The sequence below is a fragment of the Mixophyes fleayi genome, chromosome 3 (assembly GCF_038048845.1).
Source record: "Mixophyes fleayi isolate aMixFle1 chromosome 3, aMixFle1.hap1, whole genome shotgun sequence".
Taxonomy (NCBI): Eukaryota; Metazoa; Chordata; class Amphibia; order Anura; family Limnodynastidae; genus Mixophyes; species Mixophyes fleayi.
Genome location: NC_134404.1, coordinates 231,251,585 through 231,276,838, shown reverse-complemented (window position 1 = coordinate 231,276,838; position 25,254 = coordinate 231,251,585). Strand labels below are relative to the sequence as shown.

Here is a 25,254-nt window from a genome sequence, read left to right as displayed (position 1 = left end):
GAGGAGATGCGGGGTTAGGTAGAAGGTTGGTACGCTTTGAGGAACAGGTGAGTTTTGAGTGCTCGTTTGAAGGAGCACAGATTAGGAGAGAGACGGATGGAGCGAGGGAGGTCGTTCCAGTGAAGGGGGGCAGCACGGGAGAAGTCCTGGATTCTGGAGTGGGAAGTGGTAATAAGAGTGGAGGAGAGGCGGCGGTCATTAGCTGAGCGTAGGGAGGGATATTACTATATCTGGTACTAATACAAATTCAGGTTGCATAATGGATTTAAAAATTTAAACAAAACTGAATGTAGAGGAAATCTGAAACTTTGAGTTTAAACAACTGAAGGGAAATAAAAGATATTTTGCTGCCTGCATAAAAGTATTTTTTAATGAGCATGCATTAAATATGCAAGTAGATCAGTAATTTGAGATTTCATGTTTCAGAAATGGCTAATTCTGTGGTTTTTCCTATCATATTGCATACTGGAGGGCAATGCAGAGAGAGTTTGACATTATGTGACAAGTAGTGGAATCATGCTGCTTTTATTGTATGATTGCATACATGCACAGAAACTAGAGAGAGAAAATCACACACAAAACAATCAAATCACTAGAAGGCAAAGTGGGAGAAGATGTTAGAATAACATGAGTGATAATATTAAATAGACACGTAAGATCAGTTGAGGAGAAGAAAAGAATTGTAGCTTTAAAAGGAAGTGACATACAGTGGGGAGAGACGTCAGATGAGGACCATTCTTGCCTTTTTTTTTTTGTTAATACCACCCCATAGGCGGCGTCTGGCGTTCTTCCCGTGTTTGGCTCATCTAATACACAGCATCGGAAAGTAGTTATACTTACTAGGGGCTTTGCCAGTCCTGTCTATTTCCTTAAATGCACATGTCCAGCTCTGGAATACACGAGGTACGTGTTCTGTTCTATAGAAATAATACGAATGTATCAGTGCACTGAGGCTAATGGCTGTTTTTCTTGTTCATGAACCTGATCTATTTCATCTGTTGAACGATCAGTTCAGAAGATCTCGTTGATGAGCAGAGAAAGAGTCGAATCATTCTCTCAGAAATTTGAGTATGTACTAAATAAAGGCTCTCTCTAGGGTGTGATTTTTGTAAATGAAGTAGAGGGGTTTAGTTCACGTGCACGCCCTTTCCTCAGCCAGTTCTCCAAGTACTTTGAATGAATAAGGGGAAGTTGTGAAGCTGTAATAAAAATGTAGTTTACCTTTGTTGCTTTTCCAATCCACCCCTTGTGTGTGACTGCTTAATAGTATAGGGGAGATTTTATGTGAGCATTTTAGAACCTGTTTTTGTGTTTATCAGCCCTTGTTGTGATGCGCTCCAGCAAACGCTGCTGCCTTTGTGCCACCCAGCATCAGACTCTCCTTCCTTCATATTATCTCCATGGTAACCAGGGGGAAATGTCATGGGTATCTAGCCCTATATTACATGTAATTGGGAGGGACAAGATGGAGGAGAGGGGGCTCAGGAGGAGGCAGCGTACTATTTCTTTCATACATCTGGGGATTGCTTCAAGCTGCGTGCAGTATATGGAAAGAGAGATGAAGCTACACGTTGCTTCGTCCTCCTCTACCTCAGGAGCAGTTATATGAGTAACGCGGTTATATTATTTACCTAAGGAAATGAGGAGGCACGGGAAGGTGTACATTATGCAAGTAATAAAGCGTGTGCTAGTCCTCCACAGGTCTATCCGGCTGAGTGGAAAAGGGCACTGAGAACTGGTTGACGAAATCCAAACAGAGCGAGAGAAGCCCAGCAGCGCTGGTGTGTGTGCTAAGTGGAACACGCTGGCTGTTAGGGCGGTAGTGTAGCCAGTCATATAGTGATCCCCAACCTTGTCCTGAGGGCGCACCAGCTGTACGTGTTAAGAAATAAATGTAGCAAAATTGAAAAAAAAACAAAACAGTAAAAACAAACACAATGTTTTAAATTGAATTACACTCAGTCCGACTGTGTGCCTGGGAGGGATTGCTGTAAACATGAAGGACAGAGCCCACCAGTGTGTCTAATATTTTTTTAACCCTAGAAATATAAGCGCTGCGAGTTAATGTAACTCTCAAAATATGCAAATGAAGTTCTGTCAGGGCACATAAACAGTGTGGATTTGTTGCCTTCCAGGAACGAAGGAGGATTAATCACTGATTCAATCAACTTAATACATTTTGTGTAATTTATTTAATTACCTTTTAGCATTTTGTGTCGATACTCCTATTAAGCATGTTGAGATATGTGAAGAGATTTTAGTCATAGGCTAATAAACCTCTTGAACTGGACAGTAGCAGAGCTAGCTTCTGTCTTTTAAAAATAATAGGAACATAGAAATAATATAAAAGCTAGAATTAAACAGTTATATATGGCTAATGAAATAAGTTGCCAAGCTATTTTTTTTGTAGTTTTGTTTTGTACAACATTAAATTGCATCTTGATGTTTTTTTTTCCTTTTAACCCTTTTAAGTCTTTTAGCTGATGATGTCACAGAAACTGCAAATAGACAAGAGGTGGTGATCCCTTTTAACAAGATTGTTACCAATTGAAGGTAAGTTCTGAAAAGAAAAATATACCAGACTGTATTTCTATGTTGAGCAATGATTTGTGCACACAATAAGCTCAGGACATAGACAGGGCAAAAATGCTTAAAATGTATTAAAAATAAAACTGCTTTCTCTAAAACATGCATCTTGCTTTGGTTGTATGATAAGTATTGTTTGTGGTTTAAAAGTGTATAAATGTGCATATAAAAATGTGCTGGCTTTTAACAATGTTGCAAAGTCAAATGCTCGATGATGTCACAGTGACAAGTCATGTGTGCCTTGTGGAAGGTTCCTGTACAACCTCCCTTTCCTGTTCTACTGCTTTTAATGTGCTGTATAGCTAGCTGTCTATAATCTAACTGTGAAAGAGGGCTATACAGAGTTGAGAAGCAAAAAAAAAAATAAAGTATCAGAATTGAAGTGCTTATTCAGTACATGTGGATGAGATTTTCTGAAACCAAGCTCCAGGGGGTGTGCCTTCACTGGAGCTTGAAAATTATTCTTAATGGGTAAACTTACCTCACTTTTTTATAAAATATTTTAAACATAACATCCCACCACACAATTCAGGAAAAATAAATATTGGGTCCCATGCCAGGGAGACAGCACTTTTTCACCGTACATCCAATAAGTGCTTGTGTTAAAGACAACACAGCGGATTTGAGTTTCAACCATTCCCTGTTTTCAACTTTGGAAGAAAAAGGCTTGACATGAAACTGCAACATGTCTGGTAAATATTAATACACCTGTGCACCTGCTGGTTGCTCTGGATACTGAGACAGTTGGTGAACTCTCCCTGTGCATCTGCTGGGTGACCTGGAACATGTGACCTGCTGGGTGGTCTGGAAACTGTGTCAGTTAATTGCAGCCACCAATATTGGCGTATCTTGCTCTGACCTCAATCATGGACTTCTATGTTATTTCATTATTCACTTATCCTCACTTTGTTTACAACAAACATGCCAAGAGGCCGCCCTTGAGGACATCGACGTGGTGGAACCCTTACTAGCCTAGAACTGCTTGGCAGTCCGTTATACCACCTGTGTTTGTGCTGAATAAAATAACGTACACTTTAGGAGCCAGCAGAATCTACTTGGAAGTCAGGAAAGATGCTCATCAATTAACAACAGAAATGACTTCCAAAGGTTAGGTGCCAGCAGTAATTACCCCCACTTAAATATAATGGTGAGATGCATCTCAAATCGAGTAGAAAGTAATTTGAACTTACTATGCACCTTTTGTACCTTGTGCGGTGGGAAGTTGTGAAAAACATTTTTCTGCTAATGCCTTATTTTTATATATTTTACAGTACTCTTTCCCCACCAACAGCTACACTTGTTGATCTACCTTAGGCTGTGTACACACTATACAAAATTTCTCCCAATGTGATATCCTTAATAATTTTATCAACAATTAAAAGTAAAAAGTCCCGTTCAGCATGCTGATTTATGTGTACACACTATACACATTTTACATGATTCACCTTCAGATTTGTGCTCCTCATCTGTCATAACCATCGGCTGAAAAGATCATGACTGTACACTTCATATAGATCTATGGACACTGCCTGTCATGAGTGCATACACACTGCAGAATTTGAATGATATTGTTCCATCTTCGAACAACATTTTTAGTCCAGTTTGAAAATCAAATGAATCGATACAATGTACTTTGGAACGATAATTGTTTATTGTTGCAGCATGCATACTAATGAGATATCGGGCCAAACGGTCGTTTAGCGTGTGATTGGCCTGATAATCAGCTGAAAAACCTGTAGTGTGTACACGGCCTTAGCTATCATTTGTTCCCCAATAGCCCAAGATATGATAATATTATTATAAGATATATATTGATGCTCTTTGAAAAACCCATCTCTTTTTTAGAGGTGACCTTATCCTCGATACAACTATTCACACTAATGCACCCTCACAACTATCCCAATCTCCACTCTGAGCCACACTCGCTCCTCTTGTTTCAGCTGTGCCCTCTTCCCTTTAGAATGTAAGCTCTCTAATGAGCAGGGTCCTCCATACCCTTTGTTTTCATGTATCCATTAATCTTGTCTTACTTGTCTGTTCTTCTTTTACGTATGTACTGTTTTATGTATGTCTTTGTCTTCCCTACTGTACGGCGCTGCGGCGCCTTACAAATTTACGAAAATAATATAATTTGGGCATGGCCATTTTTCCATTATGTTTCTTGTTATTGCTTGTAATGTATTTGTATCATGAGCCCCTCAATGTATAGTGCTGCTTGTTATGTTGTCTTGTTTTTAAATAGATAATAAAATCAGTCTGTTTCCAGAATAGTTATTTCAGGTGCTTTGCATATAGTTAGTCACTACTATAAATGAAAACCTGTTTTTATTCTAGAGCCGTTCTCTAAGCTCTTTGAAAGCATTGTCTCTGTGCAGCGTGAATGTAGCAAAGTTGAAACAAAGGAAATTTGGTTTAGTTGTGTGCTTTAAAGTGAAATTAATTATTTTGTATAATATACTGCATTGGATGTAATCAGAATATGATACAAACTGGTAATCTGTTAATTGAACAGTCAGTCTTGCTTTATCCATCTGGTATACTGAAAAACTAAAGACAGAATTTGTTGGCTTGAAAGTACTTCTTTTGTGGCTGCTAGCCAGTACTGTTTCAAAAGAGAGCCAACATTGACCCAAAGTCTGCTTTGTGTTATTTTTGATAAGCCTAGTCAGATTTACACCTGAGTTGGTCTGCAGCACACATTTCATTTAGCAATAATCTAGTGTAAGATATAGGAGTGAGCCTATTTGTGACCATTTTTACCAGCTGTCCTGACCTTTTTAAGATGATACTAAGGCAACTAAAAGGCAGAATAAACATACACCCTTTCTCTTATGATATAAATATCGTAAAGGCTATGTAATGTACTTCATATTTTGAAATAAGGCTCTAAAAAACTACTGTTGTTAGAAGGTACTATAATCTGTTGAAGTAAATTCAGCTGTAAATGAGTTAGCAGTAGCAATATTGTAATTTCCAGGTATGCAGACAGCCTTTAATGTGAATGCATGTGGTAGTGATACTATGTATACATATATATATAATATATATATATATATATAAGACCAGTTGTCTTTTTTTAGACACAGTAAAGTCTAATCAACTTTCTACACTAAGCTGTTTTCAAGCACTGGCAGGAATTGTCCTGCAACATGCATCTGGGAATGCTACAGACAAGGCCTATTAATCCCCATAAACAATGAGGTGGGATTCATTTCTTATAAGTACAGTAGAATTGTGCAGTCCTATTTTTCTGGCATATACTGCCATATTTTTTTCCCGACTGACACAATGGGGTAAGGGAGTGGACCTATTTTCAATTGTTAATTCATCATTTTAAAAATCATGTTGTATACAATTCTCCAAAAAGGCATACAATAAACTTAGTCACACTAGTAGCACCATTCCCTTTTTGGATATAAACTTCCACAAATTACATTGAACAGACATATTAAATTCCAAGAGAAATGATAAAGTAGACATTCCGGTACCACACAGATTAAGAAAAAATGTTTGTTGCAGATGCAGAAGAAATTACAATGAAATTCAGCATGTGTCAGTGGACCAGCACTCATACTCATTCTTATAACCGGAAGGGCACTGTGGAGCTCAAATGGATGGCAGTCATATGAAGTCTAAATGAGGCTGCAGATGAGGTTAGAAGCATCTTCTGATCTCTAGGTCACCTTTTCATTTATTTTCCAATAGTTTGCACATTATAACAAATCGGCCAGAAGTGGGCGATTGTACTAAAAACAGATTGTGGATTATGGTGTTTTAATTAAGGCGATCATCAAAACCGTTTCATTTAGACCACAAGAGCAGTTTAATACTGAAACAAATGGTTGCTTCCACAGTCCACAAGTGACAGTGTTGCAGGCCACCAATTTTAGACCATTTAAATCGACATGTGTATATGATATCCTAATAGGGTACACTGATAATTTCTAATGACCCTCGTGTAGAACTTAAGAGATTTTAAGAAAGATATTACTTGGCTCACTACATACAGAAACTACAGATTTTGGCGCTCACTGTTGTATACATTGCCTGCTCAGTGCGACATCAGTCATTGTAGATGATAGAGGTACCAATAGGGGAAGCCCTCATTCCTGTGGAAATATCTATAAACATTAGTTGGGAGAAGGTGCTAATCAAATCTGGAAGAACTGGAGGAGTTTGCACATGAAAAGTGGACCTGGTAGTAGAGAAGTGCGGAAAGCTCATGCATGGCTACAGGAATAGGTTGATTGCAGTTACTTTGACCAAATGCTATGCCACCCTATATTAAGCCAGGGGTGTCAATAACTTTTTCATTCTTTTAATTTTAAAGAATAAGTATTCTGAATAAAAACAAAGGTTATGTAATATTAACAGAAAAATAATTGAGGGGACCAAATACTGTTGTTAATTTCACATTATGTTTAGAGAAAATTGTGAGCTATTTGAAAAAAAAATGTAAAGGCTGCCAATATACAGTATTTGTTCACAACTGTAGCTTGTAACTGTTTTTTTTATTTCTGATTTTTTTAGTTTTAATGTCTGACTCTATAGAAGACATTCATAGCATAGCTTTTTCATAAATGTATGTTGTTTTCAACAAAGGCAGAAATGACCCATTATGACACTATAAATCATTAACCTCTTCTCTCAAAGAATAAAAAAACAAGAAAAAAAAACATGGGTCATCCATCCATCCTTCATCATTTTACTTAAGGTGTAAGTGAGCCTTCAATTTTGCCCACTTTTCAGTTGCTGATAACATTTGAATAATGTAACTGATCTGCATGAATGATATGTCTGCAGATATTTTTTTAAAGGAAATGTTTAGGAGACTCATTCAGCCACTTTTGGTTATTTTATTTTTTTTTACAAAACTTTTACAATTTTTAACCACCTAAAACACAGACTTCCAGAAAATTTAGCCATAGAATGTGTAATTTGTAATGTCGGTGTAGCAAAAAAACTTTTTGTTTTTAACTAACTATGGGAGCTGCGCATGCTGTGTAAAATGTAAGTGTAAGGAGTGGTGCAAGACAGTTCAGTGATTTGTCTCTCTCCTTAAAATGGAAGAAAAAAAGATTAAATGAAAGGATGGGCCATCTTCGTTTTTCTCTACCTCCAGTAACAATTATACTTAATATCTAGCTGCTGCTGGTCCTAGTTGGTTCAGGGTCAATATTGATATGGCTAGTCAGATGGCTTGTCCTGGCTGCACTGTGCAGTGGAAGCTGTGGAAAATAAATAACTGTAACCCACAAGCCTTGTGTTGCTGCTGGTAACCTCACAACCTTTTAAATGACAAGTTATTTTTCATCAAAAGATTTGGACAACTGCGCAATGGTTCAGAATACAAAAGTGTTAACCTTGTTAAAGGTTGGTATGGCAAAGGTAAAAACTCTGTGTTCCAATCTCTTTTCACATGTAAATTGCAACTCTTCATCAATAGGTGAATAATACAAGGCCTGGGGTGGTTTGGACACTAATTTTCACTGATTCCAAGTATTTTAATGACTGGAAGATTTGAAACCACTACTACCAAGAAATGCCAGATTACTATTTCTGTAATAGTACTTTTATGATGTCCTACAAGACATTAGAGCTTTAGAGGTCAAGTGGCTCAATTTGTCTTTATATGAAAGTGCTGTTAAAGGTAGTTTCAAATATACAATATATTAGATACACAGTGACACCTTGCCATTACAGTTCGTACTTGTTCAACAGTAAATTCACATTATTTCAGTCTATAAAAAGCTTTTGCAGTGAGGCGTGTCGTCAAAGTCCTGAGTAAGAGTCATTTGTTTTGTTGGGCATGATTGTATTTTTTTTTCTTATGCGTAAATTAGTTATCCAGAAAGTTTCAAAAATCAAAAAGACACTACAATACCTGCCTAGAGTCCTTTTCTCTGATGTCTTGTACACCAGGATCCTCCAAGCTAGAATAACTCTCTTGCCATTCATCTCTCCTTCTATTCATGGTTGTATACACAGGGAGTAAAATATAATGTCTCAATCTTCCCCCTTTCAGCAGGGGTCTATCAGTGGATACTTTAACTGTTAGACATACTGACTCTGTTACCTTGATTGTACAATGGAAAGACTTGACTCAATTAGCTATTTGGCTGGATACACTAAACAAAGGGTTACAATATAACATCAAGGAATGACACTTCACGCTTGCATAAAACAACAAGACATTTGACACATTCTATCTGCAACATTACACAATCTGAGTCTGTGATACATTTTGATGCAATGACATTTATATGGATACATGTTAATACATTTCCCAATGCTATTTCAGCCAGTATATTGCTGTGGAGGCACATTGCATATCATCTAGAAGTTCTATCATCATCATCATCATCATCATTTATTTATATAGTGCCAACATATTCCGTAGCATTTTACAATTGGGGACGAACATAATAAACTAATAAACAAACTGGGTAAAACAGACAAAGAGGTGAGAAGGCCCTGCTCGCAAGCTTACAATCTATGGGACAATGGGAGACTGCAAAGGTAAAAGTGACTCATAGGCTAAATGATCCTGTCACACAACAGTGTTGGTCAGGGGGTAGTTGTCTTGTGTGAAATTGTGTAACGGGCGGTAATAGGCTAAGGTAGTGAGGTTTAGAGGGTGGTTGAGGAATATTATAAGCTTGTCTGAAGAGGTAGGTTTTCAGAGAACGCTTGAAAGTTTGTAGAACAGAGGAGAGTCTTGTGCGAGGGAGAGAATTCCATAGAGTGGGTGCAGCCCGAAAAAAGTCCTGTAACCGGGAATGGGAGGATGTAATGAGGGTGGATGAGAGACGCAGATCTTGTGCAGAACGGAGTTGCCGAGTTGGGGGATATTTTGAGACAAGAGAGGAGATGTATGTTGGTGCAGCTTTGTTGATGGCCTTGTAGGTTAGTAAAAGTATTTTATATTGGATTCGGTAGAAAACAGGCAGCCAGTGTAGAGACATACAGAGTGATTCAACAGAGGAATAATGTTTTGCAAGAAAAATCAGTTTTGCCACAGCATGCAAAATAGATTGTAGGGGTTTGAGTCTATTTTTGGGAAGACCAGTGAGGAGGGAATTGCAATAGTCAATGCGGGAGATAAGTGCATAAATTAAGGTTTTTGCAGTGTCTTGCATGAGATATGTACAAATTCTGGAAATGTTCTTTAGATGTATGTAACATGATTTAGATATAGAGTCAATGTGGGGAACAAAGGTTAGGTGTGAGTCAAGGATTACACCTAGGCAGCGAGCTTGTGGGGTGGGATTTATGGTCAAGTTAGCAACAGAGATAGAAATGTCAGGTATGCTCTTGTTGGTGGGTGGGAATATTATTAACTCTGTTTTTGAAAGATTAAGTTTGAGTTGGCGAGAGGACATCCAAGATGATATGGCAGAAAGACAGTCAGTTACACAGGACAACACAGATGTCGAGATATCAGGAGAGGATAGATAGATTTGGGTATCATCCGCATAGAGATGATACTGAAAGCCAAAGGAACTTATTAGATTTCCAAGAGAAGTGGTATAGATAGAGAACAGCAGAGGACCTAGCACGGAGCCTTGTGGTACTCCAACTGATAGAGGAAGCGGAGCAGAGGTGGCTCCAGAGAAATTAACAGTGAAAGAGCAAATAGAGAGGTAGGATGAGAACCAGGATAGAACAGTGTGTTGAAGACCTAGGGATTGCAGCGTTTGTATGAGAAGAGAGTGGTCAACAGTATCAAATGCAGCCGAGAGATCCAGGAGAATTAGGAGAGAGTAATGGCATTTAGTTTTAGCAGTGATCAGATCATTGACAACCTTAGTCAATGCAGTCTCTGTGGAGTGTTGAGAACGAAAGCCAGATTGAAGAGGATCCAACAGGTTGTTTGCGGAAAGAAAGCGTGTGAGGCGAGTGTAGGCAAGTCTCTAGAAGCTTGGAGGGGCAAGGGAGCTGAGAGATGGGACGGTAATTTGAGAGAGAGTTTGGGTCGTAATTTTGTTTTTTAGAATAGGAGTAAACACTGCATGCTTGTATAGTGATGGAAAGATGTCAGTAGAGAGCGAGAGATTATAGATTTTAGTTAGAGGTGAGATGAGCACAGGAGACAGGGATCTACCAATTTGCGAGGGAATAGAATCAAGAGGACAGGAGGTAGAGTAGGAAGATAAGAAGAGAGTAGAAACTTCCTCTTCATTTGTGGGGTCAGATAAAGAGAGGGTGTCAGAGGGTAGTGGGAAGGAATTGAGCTGATTGCTTGTCGAGGAAGAGGATACCATCTCTAGTCTGATGTTATTAATCTTGTCCTTGAAGTAGGACGCAAGATCCTGAGCACTGATAGTAGATGGAGGGTTCGGGGTGGGAGGATTGAGAAGATATTTAAATGTATTAAAAAGGTGTTTGGGGTTAGAAGCCTGAGCATAGATAAGAGATTGGAAGTATGTTTGTTTTGCAGTGTCCAGAGCATTTCGATAGGAGTGGTAGACAGAAATATATGTGAAGTCATTAGAGGTGCGAGAATTACGCCAGTGACGTTCTGCTTTACGGGACAGTTTTTGAAGATTTCGTGTTGCTTTAGTGTGCCACGGTTGACATCGATGTCGACGTGTAGTATGTAGTGTCGCTGGAGCCACTTGATCAAGGTCCGTTGCTAAGGTTTGGTGAAAATGAGGTACTGCCATCTCAGGGGATGAGAATGTAGAGATAGGGGAGAGAAGGTGTTGGAGAGAGGTGGAAAATTGTTGAAGATTAATATAATTAAGATTTCTGCGGGTATGAGGAGGCTTGGTAGAGTTAGACAGTAGAGAGGATAGAGCAGTGGTGGTGAGTGTGTAGCTTATAAGGTGATGATCCGAGAGGGGGAAGGGTGTGTTAAGAAAGTTAGAAACTGAGCATAGTCTAGAGCCTAGGTTCCCAAACTGTGCGCCTGGGTGCCGCGGCGCTATCACAGGGGTGCCGTGGCCAGGAAGAAGAAAAACAAAAACAAAAAACTTACCAATTCGGCGGCGCCCGGGACCCAGCAACCTCCTACCTCCTCACTGAAAGCCGGGCGTGACATATTCAGTGAGAAGCGGCAGGAGAGAGGTTGCTGGATCCCGAGCTCTGCCGGATTGGTAATTTTATTTTTTCCTTTTTTTTAGTTTTTTTTTCTTTCTGTCCACGGCGGGATACAGAGGGGGCAGAGCGAGGGGGCACAGCACGGATGCAGAGGGGGCAGAAAGGATGCAGAGGGGGCAGAGCGAGGGGGCACAGTGCGGATGCAGAGGGGGCTAAAAGGATGCAGAGCGTGGATGCAGAGGGGCACAGAGTGTGTGGATGCAGAGGGGCACAGAGTGTGTGGATGCAGAGGGGCACAGAGTGTGTGGATACAGGGGGCACAGTGTGTGTTAGCTGTAAATTATTCTTTGACAAATATTTTTTTCATTTATATGTAAAAATATTCTTTTCCCTTGGATTTATGTGTATTATTTTGCATACAACTAAATAAGTATCTCTGTCCTGACCTAAATACTTATTACGTTTTTTGACTACCTGTAAAACAGGACTGCTCGATAATTATTTTTGGAGGGGTGCCTTGAAAAAATTATGGAGACTCTAAGGGTGCCGCGAACTGCAAAAGTTTGGGAACCACTGGTCTAGAGAAAACAAGATCAAGACAGTGGCCATCCTTATGAGTAGATGATTCAATCCACTGGGAGACGTCAAGTGAGGAAGTTAGAGAGAGTAGTTTGGAAGCAGCTTTGGAAGGTGGGTTATGAATGGGGATGTTGAAATCACCCATGATGATGGTGGGGATGTCTGAAGATAAGAAGTGAGGGAGCAATGCAGAGAAATCCTTGTTGGACGATAGATCACCGCAACACGTAGAGAGAATGGATTAAAAATGCGAATAGCATGTACTTCAAAAGATGTGAACGTGAGTGATGGGACATTTGGTAGAACTGTAAACATGCACTGTGGGGAGAGAAGTAGTCCAACCCCACCTCCTTGTCTGCCTTCAGGTCTGGAGGTGTGGATGAGATTGAGGCCACCATGTGAAAGTGCTGCAGGTGAGGCAGTGTCTGATTGCATGAGCCATGTTTCTGTTATTGCCAGAAGGTTGAGGTTTCTTGAGAGGAAGAGATCATGAATGGAGGTAAGTTTGTTACAAACAGAGCGTGCATTCCAAACGGCACATTTAAAGGACTTTGGAAGAGAGGGGAGACAGGTGATGTGTTTGAGGTTTGCTATAGAGCGGTAGTGCTCTGATGTATGTATGTATGTATGTATGTATGTGTGTGAGGAGTGTGGGGGACCTGGATTAGGTGATATATCACCAGCTAATAGAAGCAGAGTGAGAGAAAGATAGGTAAGTGGATTGTAAGATGTGTGACTTTTTAATTTCTGTTCTTTATTCTTTTAATAAATAGGACAACAGTTCATGGGTGTTAACTAGAGGTGAGTGGAGTAATGCAGGTGCAAAATGAACAAATGTTTGTGTTGGTGGAGGGGTGAAAGATGACACAGTCCTAAAGATCATGCCATGAAAAGAGACCAAGGAAAGCAATTTGTTAAACATTGTGATAAAAGGAGTCAAAAGCAAGAAGTAAGGGGATTTTAAAGAATTACCTATTTGCAGTGTTCCATATAGATAGACAAGTAATGCAGAAATAGGCTGTGCCAGATGTAGCTTATTGCTGGAAGTAAAATCAAGTCAAATGTAGTCCAATGTTTGTCTAATTGTGCATTTCCTAACACTTTGTGAGAAAACCCACTTAGTGTAGAAAACATACATACGTCTCATCCCACATACGTCACCCCATAGACTGAAGCTAAGATGTAGTCAGGCTAATTTAGTAAAACACTACAGATGTGCTAATTGGTCAGCTAATCAAAGTAAAAGAAAACATTTGTTGAAAAGACTAGAGAAGGCCAGATACCTATCATAAATTAGGCATCAATAAAAGACTCTGGCCGACCTAACTTAGAACTGACAACAATTTCCTATAACATACTTTTAAACACACAGTTGCAGAGATGAGATACAGAAATGAATGTAGTTCTGAGTAGTAGAATCTGGACATACCTGGAGATGAGAAGAGAAGGAATGATGGTTAGTTGCTGTGTTGTCTTAACTGTGCATTTCCTAACACTTTGTGAGAAAACCCACTTAGTGTTGAAAACGCACATACGTCTCACCCCACATACGTCACCCCATAGACTAACCTAACTACCTCTCAGATTACCTGTTGACTTAGCTAATTAATGTGGGCTGCCAGCTAGCTATGCCAAGTCACTTAAACTTTGTTCTGATTACAAACCAGATCTAAGCCACACCTCATGACAATGGACATTTGAGACAAATGGTAATTACCTTAGCTAACACAAGCAAAATGACTTCTGCTGTCCTGTTATTTTCACACAATAAGGCAATATTTTTTCTATTTCTAATACACACAATATTGCAGGTAATTGCAAGCGCAAGATATACCTAATAACATGAAATAATAATACACATAATACACTGATGCTCTGGCGTATATACTTAGACTGGGCCAAGGATTAAAAATTACATTAAACTTTTGAGAAATGGGTGACGAATAAAAATTTCTCAGTCCAGTAGCACCCTGTTTCCTCACACTGTTCTTTGAGGGCAACAGAGGAACCAGATTGCTCAAATACCTCTGTCAAATGACATCAGATGTACATTTTTAGATGTGTCATCTGTTGTTTTGGCTCAACTTGTGAAAGAACTCAAGAAAGTAACTTTCTACCTTTTGCACTTCAGTTGTATGAAAGTACGGATAAGGCTCAATGCAGTTAACTCCTGGCCTTAGTGAGATATGCCACCAACATCTGCATCAAGGAGGAATTTTTGTTCTGTGAACCACTGTTGGGTGCCATAAAAGCTTTTGATATTTAACAGCTAATTGATGAGTTCTTTTCCAAAAATGTGTTGGACTGGAAAGTAAAATTGGGTTTCTTAACTACTGATGGTGACCCTTCAATGTTGGGGAATAAATCAGGTTTTGGTGCCTTGTTGCAGTGGGAGTCTCCACAAGTGAAGTTAATACATTGTTTTTTACATCATCATTCCTTAGCACAGTGGATCCCTCAGTTCAAGGCACCCTTAGGGTCTCCATAATTTTTTCAAGGCGCCCCTAAGCCAAAATAATTACTAAGTAGTCCCCCACCTTGCTTACCCCTGGCCACGGCACCACTGTGAGATTGCCGCGGCTCCCTGGGTGCACAGTTTCGGAACCACTACCTTTAGCATCAAAAACACTCAGTTCAAAACTTCGATCTGTCATAGATACCACTGTTCATGCAGTGAACTTCATACGGTCTCAAGCTCAGAACTACAGACTCTTCATGATGTCAAGAATCACTAAGTGTTGCTGTACCACATAGAAGTACGCTGGTTATCATGTGGAAGAGTCTTCACTTGAGTTATCGAACTTAGAAAGGAAATAGCTGAAATTTTGAGAGAAAACAAAAATACGCTGTGTAAAGAGTTTGAAGCTCAATATTTCAATTTGTCATTGGGCTATTTTGCAGATATATTTTAATATTTGAATGACCTCAGCATTTCACTTAAGTGATCAGAAGTAACTGTCCTGAATGCAAATGAGAAATTCTCTGATTTCCAACAATAGCTATCTCTTCAGAAGAGACATGTGAAGAGGGACAATTATGGACATTTTTCTACTCTGGAAAATGTTCTTTTGGGAGAGAGCGTCCCAGGTTTGATACAAAGTGATATGGTAAGGCATTTGGAAAATATCATAGGCGCATTTGGTAAATACTTTGTTCAAGAGGAATTAAAAAATAACCAGTGGATTCGAAACCCATTCACCTTTAACTTTGACTCAATGGATGATGCTGACATAAGGAAAGATGACCTCCATTGATTTACAGAGCAAGTATTTGCTGAAACAAAGTTTCTTCAGTCAAGATATTGGTGAATTTTGGTGCTCACAAATAGAGGCATACCCAATGCCCTTTCAATCTTTATTCCCTTTCCAACATCCAACCTTTGTGTATTTGGATTCTCAACGTTGGTGTATGTGAAAACATAGGCAAGTATTTGGTTGGATTCCAGGCATGTCTTTCTAGCTTTGTCTTAGATTGAACCCCGAATTTGTGGTCTCATTGAACAGATACAGCAATAAGTATCTCATTAAATAACACTGAAGACTTTAAGGGACTTCATAATCATACTGAAAGACAAAAAGTTGTTCCTGAAGAACAACATTTTTTTTACCATTTCTGTGTATCTAAGGATGTTAAAATAAAATTTCCATGTCAATTACGTAATTTATCCATTATTAATTGCATTTGAAAAGGAGGGGAGGTGTGAATTTTAAGTTTACTTTCAGAGGAGATGTGAGACTAAAAGGTTTAGAACTCCTGTTCTAGTTGAATGTGATCATATGTACTCTTTCTTTCATTTAGTCTAATCATCACCTCAATTTTAGAGGTAGGTGGCTGCTCTGGCTCATGGAAACAAAGGGTCATCTTAGTGATTAAAAATAAATAAAGTGTATAAAGAAAAATGTTAGTCATGCAAGATATCTGGTTTAGGTGGCAGTGTTCAACTTCTATCCCTTGCAAATGGTTTGAAGAGTAGATATACTATTACATTTTTTTTTAAATAAAGTTAATTTTGACTCCGATCAGATACCCTTTCTGTTAACCTCCTGCTCTTTGGAATGTCCCCTGTTTTTACATGGGTGGAGATGAAACAAACTGCCCCCAGATCAGCAGAATGTTCACCACAGCATATAGTATTTTTATGTACTGGAAATAGTGTCTTGTCTATGGATCACAGGGCAGTTTCATTTTCTGAGGAGAGGAATGAAGAAGCAGGAAGACATATTTTGAATGTTAGTGGGAGGAGCAAGATCTACTAATAGCATAAGATAGGACACTTGCTAACTTTTTAATGTTCCCCTCCAGGAGTTCCCGGAGGGAAGGTGGGGTGTATGGATGGAAGGGGTGGGGCTTGGTGAATGGTGTAATTTTGGCCCCACCTCTAACATAATTATGCAAACGCAGCATTTTACAGAGGGGGGCAGGACCAAAAATGACACGATTCATTGAGAGTCAAATCATGGTTTGCATAAACAAATAATAAATGCACTCAAAAAAGGCAGATGAGACAGATCGAAGTTCTTTTCAACTGTCAAACTCTATTTCAATTTACTGGCAGTTGAAGTAGTGGAGTCAAGGGAGTAACAATAGTGATGTATTTTGTCTTTTCTCTCCATGTTACCTTTTGTCTCTGTATAGACTGTCTGGTAATTGTCTTTATAACATTTTTATGTTTATATTTTATATAGGTCGTCTCCTGATTATCTGAATGGTTTTGGGAAACATCCATTATCAGTTCCTGGTGAAAAATGACCATTATTGGGTTTCTGAAGTCTCAGTTTCTTTGTCATCTTTTTATCAGTTATGTGTTTATTGGAACTGGACTTATCATTAATTTTATTCAACTTTTTACTCTTCTTATTTGGCCTTTTAATAAACAACTGTATCGGAAGATCAACTGCAGACTGGCATATTGCATATCAAGTCGTAAGTTACTTTTTTTTTTCATTATTTTCGTTATTTCATTTATATTTAAAATCTGTTTATCTAATTTCCATATGGTATAGTTGTTGTTGTTAAATTCAGTGTTTACTCAATAATGTAGTGTATATAAGGGGTTTATACTTAAGTGACTAGTGTCAGGCCTGGATATTTATATTGAATGTGTTAAGCATGGTATACTGTACATTGACTTAATTCATACTTCCAATGTTTTGTCAGTTAAAAAGAAAAAAAAAACTTTGTTATTGCTCTGACCAGCGAATAATAAAGGACCTAATTCACGTATCCCATGCAATTACATGGGCTTTCTTTTCATGTGGATGTTCTTACATCTGTTACAAGTACTTCACTTTAAAGAATGCTTACATATTCAGAAGTTCCCAATGATGGAAACAGCAATTACTGAATAAAATGTTTTTTCCCTGCGGAATAAACACATGTGGCTCCTCCTTTAGTGGTGAGTTCTGTGCCACCCATAACTATGGTTAAAATGGCAACAGAGGAAAAATATATTACGTATATATTGTCTATGTATCCAATATCATTGCAAAAATACTACTACTGAATAATTGAACTTCTTAATGGGCATGTTATATGACAGAGTAGTGCCATTCAGCGGTAAAATCATTCTGAAAAGTTGCAGCATAATGGTCAGTGAGATCTATTAAGAAGCATTGGGACAGAGTCAATAAGGAGAGTAAGGCAAAAAAAGAAGTACATTTGATCCTGGACAAACCATGTTACAATGCAAGGGGTGCAAATTAGTTTATTATTTTGTACATAAAGAAAATACTGGCCTTTTTTGTCATGTAGCACACAAATAACTTGCTAACTTTATTTTTACACTGGAGTTTAAAGTTGATTTAGGACATGCCCTAACACAACTATAAATCTGTCCCCACATTTTAAATTTACCTCCCCTTCTAATGCAACATGGTTTTGCCCAGGTGCAAAGTATCTCCTTTTTTTTTTTTTTTTTTTTTTATTTGTTCTCCTTAATCACTCCAGCCCCTTGTGTTTTGGTGCAAACAGAAGGGTTTAACTAGAAATGACTTTAATTGGCCCATTCAAACCTAGTCATTAGGATAACATTTTAGCACTAATTACATGTTATAATGAAATGGACATGTAGTTCAAGCATTTTGTGCCCAATTATTAAATTCCATTTCAAATCCTGGTTATGTGCATGTTCAGAATAAGAGTGGTTTCACACAAGTGCTTTAAAAGCTTGTGCTTTTCCAGATAGAAAAGCCTTAGCATTCATAGTGCTCAATCAGACCCCTAGGGCAGAATAAAGTGAATGATAAAAACATTACATGCAGCATCTTGAGGAATTAATAACTCCTGTATGACAGTAGGGAAGCATTCCCACTTCATGCTATTACCAGGAATCAAATGAGCACTGTGAACACTAGAGCTTTTCTATCTGCAAAAGAACAAGCATTTAAAGCGTATATGTGACACCAGGCTAAGACGTTCTAAATCGCAGCAAGCATACAGATCAATAGTTGTCTTTCAATTGTTTAGTTATAAACTAGCTACATTTGACAGAAATAGTTTGAATACATCAATATCACATTATTTGAGAATAGCTTCTCTTTCCGAACTACTGAGCTCTAATAGTTTCAGAAGTGAGCATCGAATTATTTATAGATCTATTGATGCTCATTTTGAACTATTTTTTTAATATAAAAACCACAGATAAGTTTATTATAATATTTTAGCTACACAAACAGCAAAATTTGCAAACAGGCGCCAATCATCTATAAATCCACGACATTCAATAATGAAAAGTCCAGAAACCAAAGAGGTATATATGGGTACACAGGAAATCCTATGTTCCAAAGGGCACGGATGTAGAATCTTCTTATAAAGTCCCGAATATTTCAATGTTCCTCGTAGATCATACTTAGGAAAGAAAAAAAGAAAACAAAAAACATAGTGCAATCCACATATATATCAAGATGTGGATAGAGGAGAAAAAATCCCTATGTACTCCGTGCAATAGTAAATAAACGGGAACACCTCACGTGATGACGGGTTAAAATTAACCCCTCAGGGTTGCGCACTCACCAAATAGTCTGATAAAACAAGCCTGTATCAAAAGATGTAGTTCTTCACGTTCGTCAGTCCTCTAATACAAATTCACTCGATAATGCCGGACAGATAATGTGGTCAAACCGAAACCATAGTGTAATTCTTAATATACATCGATCCGCTAATGCAGACTTTCCTTCGGTTAAACCAGACTCCAAAAAAAGAAGAAATACGCCATAGTGTAACAACGTATGGGTGATTTATTAAAAAACAATAAAAAACAAACAGACAAATAAACGTCAGCGGGACCTGATAAGTAGCGATAGGTGGACCCTTACCGTGCTCAGAAGGGCAAAAAGCGTGTCTGATGGTACATATATGTAGCGAGCCAAGTCCCGGGAAACTCACTGCAACAAAACTCCGTTCTGCCGATCAACGGAAACAGGAGCACTTCCTACTACAGGTCTCTCACGTCTGACGTCACGATCCTCCCGTCAGCCAACGCGTTTTGGCTCATCTAGAGCCTTTCTCAAGGCAGTGTGTGTGTGTGTGTGTGTGTGAAAGCAGCAGGGGGGGCTGATGGCACGGTGTGTGTGTGTGTGGAGGCAGCAGGGGGGGAGGCTGATGGCAATGTGTGTGTATGAAAGCAGCAAAGGGGGGGCTGATGGCACTATGTGTGTAAAAACAGCAGGGGGGGCTGATGGCACTGTGTGTGTGTGTGTGTGTGTGTGTGTGTGTGTGTGTGTGTGTGTGTGAAAGCAGCAGGGGGGGCTGATGGCAGTGTGTGTGTGTGTGTGTGTGTGTGTGTGTGTGTGTGTGAAAGCAGCAGGGGGAGGCTGATGGCACTATGTGTGTGTGAAGGCAGCAGGGGGGGGGCTGATGACACTGTGTGTGTATGAAAGCAGCAGGGGGGGCTGATGGCAATGTGTGTGTGTGAAAGCAGCAAAGGGGGGGCTGATGGCACTATGTGTGTGAAGACAGCAGGGGGGGCTGATGGCAATGTGTGTGTGTGTGTGTGTGTGTGTGTGTGAAGGCAGCAGGGGGGGCTGATGGCACTGTGTGTGTGTGAAGGCAGCAGGGGGGGCTGATGGCACTGTGTGTGTGTGAAGGCAGCAGGGGGGGGCTGATGGCACTGTGTGTGTGTGAAGGCAGCAGGGGGGGCTAATGGCAATGTGTGTGTGTGAAGGCAGCAGCGGGGGCTGATGGCACAGTGTGTGTGTGAAAGCAGCAGGGGGGGCTGATGGCAATGGTGTGTGCTGTCCACGGGGGCTTGTGGCAATGTAGTGTTTGTGTTGGCAAAGGGGGCTTGTTGCATTGTAATATGAGTGTGAGGTAGGTGGTGGCTAAGTAATGGGTGCTATTTTGTTTGTGGAGTGATGGGATGGTGGGGCAATTTAATTTAATAGCGGGGACTATTTAATACGGGATGGTTTGGGGGCTATTAATTGAATGTGGGGGTGAGTTTGGGAAGAGGGCTATTTATTGAATATGAATTATTTAATGCCGGCATGTGTGTGGAAATGGTTATATTTATTAAATGTGAGTGCTATTAATTTATTGGTGGGGCTGTTTGGAGGGAGGGAAATAGGTTTATTTATTAAATGTGAATTCTAGCATTTTAACGTTGGGGCTGGAGGGAAGCCTATTATTAAATGTGGGTGCTTTTGATTCAACACGGGAGCTTGTTGGAGTTTTCTAAATTTCATGTACTCATTTTTCTTCCAAATAGGACCCCCAGCATTCCAGGATCCAGACAAGCGGCAACTGATCAAGAGACACCAGCAACCACAGGTAGGGAAAGCAACAAGAACAGGTAGGAAAGAGCAGGACAGTCTGCCAACTGTATTTTTCTATATTGGCAGTTCCTCTGCAACATGTTATTAAATAAAGATGAATATGTTTCAGCGGGACAGTCCGGATTTAGGGCTCTGTCCGATGAGTGGGAATGTTGGGACATCGGTGGTATGTAATGGGCAGTCTAGCAATATTCAGCCCTCTGATGGCATAATCAACTTTGCACTAATCCCGCCTACTTTTGTGTTTGCCCTGCCTACACTTGATTTGGTCCCGCTCACATGAGGCCACCTCCAGATTTTTTTCCAGGGCCATTTTATGTTCCCAATCCGCCCCTGGGCACAGCTGAACAAGCAGAGTGACTGTGGTTCAGAGTGGAGACTGGGACATTTGTGAGGGTGCATTAGTGTGATTAGTGTCATTGGGGATAAGGTAGACTCTAAAAAAGAGAAGGGTTTCAGAAAGTGTCTAAATATTTGAAGACTGTTGTAAAGCCTGATTGGGCGTGGTAGGTGGGAGTGAGAGGTGGTTGCCAGTGATGACTGAGTTAAGTCATGATATAGGTACTGCTTTCTCTTCAAAGCCATTTGGAATATTATGCCTGCAAACAGTCTTGATTTCCAGCAGTTAAATATAACTATTGAAATTGGTGTGATTTTTGGCAGATATCGGACATTGAATGTATCCTGATTTTCCAGGTATAGCCCTACATATACACTTAAAAACCCCATTGAGGTTTACAAGGGCCATAAAAAAATGGAATAGTGTAAAATGAACAAGAAGTCTAAAAGCTCAAAAACTATTAAGTAAAATAAGAACAAAGTGTTTTATTGTGTTTATCTGTAAAAGCAAAATATCATTTGTCCTAACCTGAGAAAACCTGTATACTGTGGGCCTGATTCAAGTTGGAATACAAACTGTGAGCAATTTACTTGTTTAAAAAGATTAGGCAACTTTTGTGTATTTTTCCCTATATTCAAATCCAAATGTTTTTTAAGATTCATAATGATTTGAATAGGGATGGAAATATGTTCTATATTATAACCGTGTGTACTTTCGCCATAAGTGTAGATACACATAAAGGCGGAAGTAGCGAGGTTTTTTGGAGAAATTTTTAGGTTAACTACATGTGTATTTACAATAAATTCACATCAGAATGCACATGCGTGGATTTTCTCACCCTTGCCCCTGTAGTAGGTGCAAAAGATACTTTTGAAAACATGCGTATTTGTGCTACACACAGGATTTTAACTAGCCACATCTGCTTGAACATACTCTTACTGTACAGGGCTTACGTTAGTACATCCCTTTCCTCCCCTCTTCTACCTGTCAAGTCATAAGGGGTCGTAAGCGTCAGATATTTGCATGTATGAATTTTCTTGCATTTGCATACGTTTAGTTTCAGAGAATGCGCAGTGCAGATTCACGCAAGATACACTATGCAAATGGATGTACGTTTGGACTTTAATCAGCCCCTGTATCTGTAGTATTTTTGTAGTTTTGCTTAAGGAAAACATAAATTGCTATTTTGACTAGTTGCAGTAATAACTAGAGATGGGCGGGCTCGGTTCCCCGAAATCCGAATCCTACCGAATTTAGGGTATCCGAGTACCGAGCCGAGCACGCTCGGTACTCTCCCGCCCATTCGGATTCGAAATCGAGGCAAAACGTCATCGTGACGTATTCGTTTTTCTGAGCTCGGTTCTCGCGAGATTTGAAAAGCATAAATACCAGCCTCCACAGCAATCCATCGCAATTTGACAGAGGGAGAAAGCAGGGTTAGGTCACACTGGCTATATCAGCGCAGGGACAGTGATTGATTGTATTCAATATCATTGTAATCAGTTGTTACAGCAGTAAGAGGAGAAGAGAGGAGGAGTTTTGTTCAGTTTCTGGCACTCCAAGTGCTGTTGGGGTGTCCCCCCATTCTTTTGCAGAAATTTATCTGGCTGTCCAAAATGTCCTATTTTGCAGCAGTGTCATGGGGGCATAGATAGCCACCAAACTACCTTGGTCCATTTATTTTTACTTTCTAATTCTACAGTCTATGCAGGCTGCTTTTTTTCTATTCAACTACAAGTGGAGGGTGTAATATACACCCAAAGACGATGGCTACATTGCCAATAATCAAAGATGGAGGTGGAAGACAACCAGGTTTGTCTGTATAATTTGCAGGCAAGTGTTAGAATTAGGGATTAAACTGTTTTTTCATAATTTATTAGCTTTAGAATTACCTCACTTATCCAAGAAACTGGTGGAGCACTAAATTAGGTTATTTTAGACCAAAAAAATGGTATTTTTTAAAAAAAAGCAAAACAATACCAAAGCCAAAACACGCAAGGGCGGTTTAGCAAAACCAAAACACGACAGTAATCCAGATCCAAAACCAAAACACGGGGGTGATGGAGCATCTCTAGTAATAACCAATAATATCTAGTGTACAGAACTAACAGTACAAGATAGTACTGTATCTGGAAAAAGGTTAGTGCTGTAAAGGGGAGTGTGAAAATAAAATAAAAAGTATGTGTCTTTTAACACCTGAACGGAAGTATAAACTTGATCTAAACTCAATCTCTATCAGCTGCGGTTAGATTAAATTTAAATTAATCTAACATTTTGTCACATGAACCAATATAGACAATGTAGACAAACTCCAAGATAGACTGAACCCTCATCTAAGGGTTTTGCAGGGTTTCTTGGGAACTCGATTTTAGAATGCCCACTATCTATCTGTTTAAATACGATGAGACTCTAACATAATTAACAGATCTGACTCTTGTCTGATTTCACACTGTGTGGTGTCAATGTATATATTAAGTCGCTGTAAATAGGTTTCCGGACCGGAGAAACTTAAAATATACTGTTGTGCTTTTCGATTTGTTTTATGATTTCAATTTTACATTTATTTTAACATATACAAAAAAATCTTTATTGGTAGCAAAGTCATGGGGCATAATAAGTTGCATTACCTGATAGAATGTTTTGGCATTTGAATACAGTATGCACTATTTTATTGTACTTGGTTAACCTTGCTTACTTATTAATGCTTAGGGTTTGGGTTCTAATTAATTAAAGTGTTGATGTGGAAAATCCAGCTACTAATAAGTAGGAATGAAATTTTCATTTTAGTGCATTAGTTGGCAGGCTCCTAGTTGCCAGAATCTTAAAATAACTTCTAGGTATTCCAGTCTAGCCAAACCTCCATGCTCTACAGGCTCTATCATGATCTTTTCACTAAACATGATTATAATTTAATTGGTTGAATCTTACATGCTAATACTTAAAACATATTCAACTTTTAAAGGTCAGAAAACATGAAACGATCATAACAAATGCATTTTTATGTAGAAATAGACAATTAGATCCTGCAGTGGGTCAATATTGAAAAATTGAGACACCTCTTTAAAACAGGACAGTTTCTGGAAATCAGGGACAGATGGCAACTATACAAGCCATTGCTGTTTTGCACTAAAAGAAACAGGAAAGATCTGAGCAGTGTGCCAAAGAGACAGCTTCCTTGGGCACAGCTTGGCTTGGTAGAGGTGTGTGTGTGTATAAAGACATTGATCTTCTACACTCACCAGGCCTGATTCATTAAGTCAGGTATTCCAAGCCCACGTTCACTATCATTATCTTAAGATCCATGCCCTGTTGAATTTCCGGTGCAGGGTTGCTGTTCTCTACTACACAGGATGCTGCAGGTACATGCGTACCTGTCAGCGCCTGTAGACCTGGAGGATTGGGCGTTATTACAGCCCCCTGACCCGCCGGCTCTATACAGTGTAAATAAATAATAATAAAAAAAAAAAGTGTGGAGTCCCCCTACTAATGATATTAACCCTAGTGCTGCCAGCCTACTGCTGGTTGGCGTGAAATCGGGGCATGGAAAAATGAGTGGGGTCCCCCGGATTTCACAAAAGTCAGCACTAGGCAAGCCAGCCGGAGCAGGTGGCACTATAGCAGGGGAACCCGCAGCAGGGGGTCCCCCTGCCAGAATGACGTACCAACACTAGGCTGTTTAGCACGGTGTGCAGGCCCCCCCCACTAGGGACACCCACTAGGGCTCTTTCCACACTGGGTGGTGGGAATGGGGTTATAAAATGGTTAATGTATGTGTACACATGATTTAACTTTGTGGAGCTACAAGTCCCAGCCAGCCAGGGCTGCCATTAACAATCTGGGCTTGCTGGTGCTTCTAGAACTACAAGCACCAGCATGCAGCCAAGGCACGCTGGCACTTGGAGAACCACAAGTGCCAGCATGTCCTGACACTCAGGA

At 39.5% G+C, this 25,254-nt stretch overlaps 1 protein-coding gene across 2 annotated transcripts in view; it reads left to right on the top strand.

Moving 5' to 3' along the window:
* The first annotated feature begins 751 nt into the window (after positions 1-751).
* Positions 752-25,254, top strand: part of AGPAT4 (1-acylglycerol-3-phosphate O-acyltransferase 4) — a 76,932-nt gene continuing 52,429 nt past the window's right edge. Inside the window, exons 1-3 of one of the 2 annotated variants that reach the window (XM_075203268.1) lie at positions 752-903; positions 2,473-2,553; positions 16,893-17,130. In XM_075203268.1, coding sequence (XP_075059369.1) covers positions 16,953-17,130 — 178 coding nt within the window. In that variant the 5' untranslated portion in view covers positions 752-903; positions 2,473-2,553; positions 16,893-16,952. Of the gene's footprint in view, positions 904-2,472; positions 2,554-16,892; positions 17,131-25,254 lie in introns of those variants that run through there. The other variant, XM_075203269.1, reaches the window with a different exon arrangement.